At 40.3% G+C, this 7,583-nt stretch overlaps 1 protein-coding gene across 2 annotated transcripts; it reads right to left on the bottom strand.

Annotated features, from left to right (window-relative positions):
* Positions 1 to 1,381: 1,381 nt before the first annotated feature.
* LOC127766732 (serine/threonine-protein kinase SAPK8) lies at positions 1,382 to 6,888 on the bottom strand. 2 transcript variants are annotated; one of them, XM_052291860.1, is made up of 9 exons: positions 6,584 to 6,887; positions 4,827 to 4,901; positions 4,638 to 4,739; positions 4,487 to 4,540; positions 4,299 to 4,391; positions 3,963 to 4,055; positions 3,168 to 3,272; positions 2,964 to 3,062; positions 1,382 to 2,064 (listed from the first exon to the last, which is right to left on the bottom strand). In XM_052291860.1, exons 1-9 carry the CDS (start codon positions 6,788 to 6,790, stop codon positions 1,777 to 1,779), a joined length of 1,116 nt encoding a protein of 371 aa, XP_052147820.1. In that variant the 5' UTR covers positions 6,791 to 6,887; the 3' UTR covers positions 1,382 to 1,776. The 2 variants fall into 2 exon arrangements, with proteins under 2 accessions (XP_052147820.1, XP_052147819.1); XM_052291859.1 differs by lacking the exon at positions 2,964 to 3,062 and adding an exon at positions 2,835 to 2,934 and having other exon boundaries at positions 1,779 to 2,064; positions 6,584 to 6,888.
* Between the last annotated feature and the right edge of the window lie 695 nt (positions 6,889 to 7,583).

The following is a 7,583-nucleotide window of genomic DNA, read 5'->3' as shown; positions in this document are numbered from 1 at the left end:
TTCATATAGATGTTTATCTAGATTCATTAACATCTATATGAATGTGGGCAATGCTAGAATGACTTACATTATGAAGCGGATGAAGTAGCTACCATGATTACTCGATCTTTGAGGGTAGCTAAGCTTGTTCATTCAAATAGAATTTTACCATCGAATAGTGTTTTCTCAATCGCGAGAGTTTTTTCCGAGTTGGACACTTAGAAATCTCAAGACTTCCTTTTACTTAGTGTTTCAATCAAAAGAGGAGGGTGTTTTACCCCTGCTATAACACTAACCATTAAAAAAAATGAATAAAATAATCGGTCAAACATTGGGATGAAAAACCGAAAACTGCACTTAAAAATTAAAATGAGACTAATGGAGTATGAAACAGTACTAGGAGTAATATGGTGTTGTATATACAGAGTAAGTACATATAAGGCACTGTTTAGATTCTAACTTTTTTCTTCAAACTTTCAACTTTTCCGTATGTCATATTGAACTTTCTTACACACATAAACTTTCAACTTTTCTGTTATATCGTTTAAATTTCTTTAAACTTTTAATTTTAGCGTGGAATTAAACACAGCCTAACTTGGGCGCACACGTACGGTACCCCGTTCTTTTCTCGTGGGGCCTTGCCGCCTTGGCGTGCTGTACCCCAGAACTTCAGTTTTGTCGCTATCTGTTGCAAGTTTTGCATGACGTGGCGCCCAACTGGCGGCAGCCAAAGATTCGCTATATTGAGGGTTGACCGAGTCAAACAATCTTGGATTGAAACCGTGGAATACTAATGATTATTATTAGCACATTGGGCCTTTGGCTGACAAAATCTGGCCCAATATAAATAAGGCCCATCACCAGCAAACAGCAACTTTGAGGTGGCAAAAGGCCCATCAGCTGTGCAGGGGCAGCGATGCAGCATGCCAGCATATCTACAGACAATTTTCATCTAAAAAAACAGATACTTAGGTTGATGGATTTTCGACAAAGCAATTTGTCTTTGAGGACTTGCCATCATATAACATTGTATACTTGATCTTTTGCCATCAGTAAGTTCATGTTACAAAGGCACTTGCGGTTACAGTGGTAATATTGATGGCGACTATCAAAGCATGAGAGGTTACCCAAGTTCGGCAAATCATAGATTTTTCTTGCAAGTTAAACTGTCAGCGCCTTGAATTATCGAAATGTTGCTGGCAGAACATATCGGCAGGCAAAAACGAACGTAACATCACCGTGCTTTGTTTTCTGACCAGTACAGAACTAACAAGAATTGTTCTAAAAAAAGAAAAAAAAACTAACAAGAATTTGAGCCGGATACTTCAGGTTTTTTAGATGACGTGCTATAAACTAGAAACGACGATACCAAGACAGACTGAATAACATACAACAAAAAAGGGGAAAAGAACTTCTTTGAGGTTAACTTCCCCTGGGAATTACCGAGAGGCATTGTGATAGCAAGAGTTCACGGCTACTCCACCTGTACAGTAAAACTGAAACCCAAACCTGACTCTAAATTTCTGACATTAAATAACTTGCACATTTGTAACGCATGTGTTGAAGCTTAAAGGTAACCAGGCCTCAGCAATGGGGGGAGGAGGAAAGCTGTTATTCCAGGGAAGTAACCCCAGTTCAATTACAACAGCATCATGAGTTCATGGGAACATCGCTGGGGTTCCACGGCAAGAAACTAAGCAAAATACAGAACGATTCTTTTCACAAAGGGCTGCTAGTACTTTGACAAGGTACACATCAGGGCACCCTGCCCCTTCAGTTCTCTTGTTGGTCGATGACTTACATCGCATAGACGATCTCGCCGCTGCTATCAACATCAATATCTGAGTCGGAATCGAGGTCATCCATGTCATCGTCTAGGTCGAGTCCATCAGTTAGGATGTGGTTTATTCGAGAGCAAGCAGGTGGTATGGTGGCCTCAGTTAAAATTTGCATGATCTGATCCATGGTTTGCATTGGCTGATCAGGTTCCTCATACTGGCTGCTCATACTATCATCGTCCATCAAATCTGCAGGAAGGTTCTTCAAGAACCAGCCATGGCTCCGTATTTCTGGGATTGTTATCCTCTGCATTTGCCATCATCAAAAGTGTCATGAAAATAATGTACCAAAATTTTGAAATGCATTTACAACGATTAACAATTACATCAACTATAAACACAAATAATCTTATGAAAAACTATTAACACGAATATGGTGAAGTAGAAGAATTGAAAAAACCATTGACAGTGCAGAGAAAAAAGAATAGCAAAACTGTTGACAGTGTAGAGCTAACTATTGACAGTGTAGAGCTAACTATAGGAATACTAGGTCTACATCAAAGCCATCCTACTAACAACCGAACACCTTTTTTCTGTCAATACGGTGCCATGTCGCAGACCTATATTAATAAGATTCATTTAAGAGTAGCTGTAGTATGCCAAACAATTCTGGCCCTAGGGCATATAAATACAAAAGGCACTGGGTAGAACCACTAGTACCACAAATCCATTTCCTAACTTATATGATGGGAAAGAACACATGCATACCAACAGCACGAGCACTGAGGTTTTCTACGTTCGTTGGGAGGTATGGTACCCTTACGTATATGATGGAACAGAACACATGCACACCAACAACATAAGCACTGAGGTTTTCAGTGTTAATCACACACACGCGCGCGCACAAGAGCAGGCGCACACACAAACACAACACACACACACAAACACACACACACACACACATCCCTCTCAGTACCCTCCCAAGGATCAGATAAAGATTCAGCAAAATAATTAAACACATCACAGGATGTGCATCTGATGCCTAATTACTACGGAAGACAACATGCAAGGACTCACCAAAGACGGATCCCCGACAAAAAATCCTCGAAATTAGATGCCTACATTCTGGAGATATGTCCATGTTTTCTGGAATCGAGTACTGAACATTCAAGATACGCTGCACAAAAATGACATGCAAGGACTCACCAAAGACGGATCCCCGACAAAAATCCTCGAAATTAGATGCCTACATTCTGGAGATATGTCCACGTTTTCTGGAATTGAGTACTGAACATTCAAGATACGCTGCACAAAAATGACACTAACATCAGCTTTTCACAGAGAGCCAAGGATGAAAAAAGTGCTCCAATGTAAACAAAGCAAGAGAAATAAGAAAAGAAATTATATAACCTGAATTGTTTTACGGAAGTTCTTAGGCTCTTCTGGATCCTCGAAAGGATATGCACCAACTACCATAACATATAGAGTCACACCACAGGACCATACATCAGCAGTCTGTTTCAGTATAAATAATGTATCAGTATGAGCCAGGATTCCTACACTAAGCGGTTATCAGTAATGGAAATACTTCTGTTTTAAAGAAAAAGAAGGGACATAGGTCCTACGTTACCCTGAGTTCTACGGAACACTCAATTCATCTCACCAGTGGCACTATATTAAAACAGAAATCAGTCAAGACAAGATAGTTTCTGGATGGTTCCCAGCCAGGTTTTGTGACGAAGGGAGTAGAACGGTAACCAGTGTTTTACCAATTTTAGAAACACTGGTATGCACAGCATCTCCACTTTCAGACGTTAAAACAGAGCATACCAACAAACATATTCAGTGGTCATCCCAGGAAAGGACCAGTGTATCAACCACAATGGAAAAAATCAGGTATACTTGAATGACAAGAAAAAGGGGAAACCCATTTCACCACTGTAGACCTCACCACATGATAAACTTGGCCAAGTGATTGGCACATAATCTTGACAAAATGGCTAATTTTTTCTCAGCTTAGTGTGAACTTGTAGAGCATTTTGGTGGTACTTCACTGAAAATACAGAATGCAGGACAGGGGACCAAACAACTCCCAAAATATTGATTGTTTATGTTTGTCAAAATACGATGCAAGACGAAAAGCTATAGTCCTCCCAAAGGTACTGCTCTCGGGGATTAAATCAACAAGCTTAATAAGTCATGTACCTTGCCATCGTATTCTTTCTTCAACAGAACTTCAGGTGCAATATAAGCAGGGGTTCCTACAGTGGATTTTGGTTGTGAATGGAGAACTGAAGACTGCAGAAAAAGATTGTCTTTTATCATTTGCTTATTAGAGTAAACCAGATAATGTCCTAAAGTAATGCCAGTATAGTGTATTGTAAGCAAATGAAATTTACACATATCAAAATCTGGTCTGACTTTGCCTATGGTGATTAGTGAATTGTTCTGAAAACAGCATTATGGATTTACCTATGGTGCTTAGTGAATTGTTCCGAAAACAGACTTCCGTAATGTATTATAGAAACATTAGCTAAGTACCTTAGAATAGCCAAAGTCACATATTTTCAAGCGTGGAGCAGGGCTTCCATCCAGCAGTGTATTCTCCAACTTCAAATCACGGTGGCATACTTGCTTGAAAATGGAGAAAGTAGGATAGTTCAGCTTACCACGATGCCTTAGTACAGAATAACAATCAGATGAAAGAAAATCATTGTAATAAGAAATACCATTGAATGGCAGTAGCTGACTCCCGAGATAAGCTGCTGGAAGAAGTAGCGAGCCTAGAAAGTAGAATCAGACCGATGCAATTAGTGCGATCAATATGTCACTCAAGAAAGATGCATCAAAAAGAGGATGCACCAGGGAAATGGTGCGTACCTCATCTTCACTGAACCGTACATTCTTACAAATTCTCTCGAAAAGCTCACCACCAGAGGCATATTCCATGACAATAGCAAGATGAGTTGGGGTTAAAATAACCTGTAGATACATGATACAGAACTTATTTTTGCTGGAAAATATTGAATGGTGAACTAGAGAATGAGCGTCATGAAGATCCTGACTTACCTCCTTAAACCTAATAATGTTAGGATGTTTCAACGATCGGTGATTTATAATCTCACGCTGGACATTATCATCTATCTGTACAAGAGAATAAACAAAATAAGTAATAAACAAAACAAATGTGGAAAAATATAATGTAGTCACAATACACCAATTAAGGTTGGGTCTTAATAAGTTGTCTAGCGATTGTTTCCCTAATTAAACAAACAATACCTCTTTTGCCACGTCATGATCAAGAATTTTGATTGAGAACCATACTCAACATTCCAATCTATGCTATGAATATCAAATATGAGTTAACAAGCTAACAGCTAAACACCAAAAGACCTGACCTCCTTACGGGCAGAATAATTTAGGGAGAAATTCTTGGCTTTATATGGGTGTTTTTTTTCCAGGATTTCTAGATGAAATATGCCTAATTTTTATTTATCTATTTAGTAGGGATGGGGGAAGCTGGATTGGTTTAAAGTGATAAGAACACATTATCAATGAATTGAAGTGACAAGAGTTACTATAAAGGATTACAGGTTCATTAATTGATCATAAACAGGCACCGTGGTTTCTTTTACCATCTGCATTAATCACACTGGGATCAACCATATATGTGGTACCTACAAGAACTTAGACCAACATGGATGATAAAATATTCATGGATTAAGAATGGAATGGAAGAATGGATCAATGCAACATGCTTCCCGAGCTCTTAAAGGGTGCGATTTTTTTGAAAAAAAAAACTTTCTATATATGAATTTCTTAAAATACTTTTTTAAATCCATTTTTCAACTTTATGATAGTTAATTCATTTGTTTTTACCCTTGAATAGTGATCACAAAATCATTCAGCTATTCATTCAAAAAGAAAACAGGCGCTGAGGTATCTCATTCGTTTAGCATCAAACCAGTAATCATGAATGGCATTCATAATTATTATAGGCAGCTTTGTCGGGTCAAGAGGACAATACCACAAAAGCAGTAATGATTGGTTTTATTTATTTGTTATTTACTGTTATTTAGACACAGAAAATGTCAGGTGGGCATTCAAAGAACTTTTTCAGGGGTATATGCTATGAAAAGAAACTTGTTGGGGATTTATCGAAGCTGCCTAACTTTGCAATTTTCAACAACCACACCACCATGAACGTCACTATATCCACACGTTTCTGCTCTTAAACACCGTATGTATTAAATGCACATAAAACAAAAGAAGTACATATATAAAATGTGAGTTCATGACCAAACTATAGGTCTTCGTTTGTGAATTTGCTTTGTTTCCCATGTTGGTACAATTCAATTTGATGTTACTCAATGGTGAATTAGAGCACATTGCATTTGATTTGGTGTATTGCGGTGGTGGATGACTGATGCTTGGTTAGCCCTAAAGCCCTAATTACGGCATATCTAAACAAAATCTGGAGCAATAGAGCTCAAGCATACTATACATATCAAATGAAAATGATAGCAACAACTACATGCAATAATCACAATGGTTAAAACACTAAAATAAGCAATTCACTCCTCGCACTGGAACTACTGAAGACATGAATCCCTAATCCACGGAACACCACATCCTACAGCGCCGCATGACTCACCACAAACCCAGCACGGTTCGGATCGTACAGCCCCCCCTGGGCGCAACACCGATCAAACCAACGAGGCCCCCAAAATCGGCCACGTTTGGGCACACCGGGTCGAATCGATCACTCAGCCAGCGCCGAATCGAAGCTAGAAAGGGAGGAGAAGGCGGGGAGTCAGCGGCCGTACCTTCTCGCCGCGCTCGATGTACTTGACGGCGACGAGCTCCATGGTGCGGCGGTCGCGCATGAGGCGGGCGACGCCGAAGTTGCCGGAGCCGATGTCGCGCACGAGCTCGTACCGGTCGCTGTCGTGCATGATCGGCATGTCCATCCCCGGGCCCACCGTCAGCGCCGCCCGATCCGGCGCCCCCGCCCCGGCCCCCGCCGCTGCCATGGCCGGCGACGGCAAGGGGGTTCTACCTACCTGCGGCTTCCAAGGCCTCGGCCACCCGAGGCGGCGGCTCCCCTCCGCGCGCCCCCCCCCCCCCCCCCCCCCCCCCACGCCCGAATCGGCGACCAGCTCTCCTCTCCTCCTCCTCCTCGCCTCGCCCCCTTCTCTCTCCTCGACGAGTTGGTGTGGTGGTGACACTGGCCGACCAGGAGAGAGAAAGGGGTAATACCCTCACTTCTAATATTTCTCTTTTCGGTGCTTTGCTTTGCAATCGCTAGGGCTCTTATAAAGTGGCTTTTATTTATCTATATCTACATGGGCGTCATCGTTTTGGTTTTGTAGTCATAAATGGGTGTAGAGGGGGAGTAGTTCCTGCCTGAGACTGCTGGAGATTAATGATGTGTTATTGTTGTCCACTTGCCTAAAAATGCCCATCTTGATTTTCAAGCAAATGGAAACGGTCTAAATGCATGGTTAGAGTGAGAGTTATACAATGGAGTTTATTTATGACATCTATGAGTCAGAAATAATAGTTTTCACTTCACATACATACATACATACATACATACATACATATATTATATATATATATATATATATATATATATATATATATATATATATATATATATATATATATATGGGGTGAGTTTATTTGCAATCACAGAGGTGCCAAATTGGTCTCTATCATAATTGATCTATTATTTACTTTAAAAAATATCTATGATCAGTTATACTATGGAGTATATTTACATCGCAGTATTATAGAGGTACCAAATTTGGCACATGAGGTTTT

Source organism: Oryza glaberrima, chromosome 3 (assembly GCF_000147395.1).
Source record: "Oryza glaberrima chromosome 3, OglaRS2, whole genome shotgun sequence".
Taxonomy (NCBI): Eukaryota; Viridiplantae; Streptophyta; class Magnoliopsida; order Poales; family Poaceae; genus Oryza; species Oryza glaberrima.
Note: the sequence above shows the minus strand (reverse complement) of the source record. Positions and strands in the feature narration are given on the sequence as shown.

What these genes read in the sequence shown, in the direction of transcription:
- LOC127766732 (XM_052291860.1), bottom strand. Translation starts at nt 6,790, where the DNA reads ATGGCAGCGGCGGGGGCCGGGGCGGGGGCGCCGGATCGGGCGGCGCTG. An exon ending in TCAGCTACTGCCATTCAATG is followed by an intron (nt 4,392 to 4,486) that starts GTATTTCTTATT and finishes TCCATTTTCAAG; the next exon opens with CAAGTATGCCACCGTGATTT. An exon ending in AGAAAGAATACGATGGCAAG is followed by an intron (nt 3,273 to 3,962) that starts GTACATGACTTA and finishes ATACTGAAACAG; the next exon opens with ACTGCTGATGTATGGTCCTG.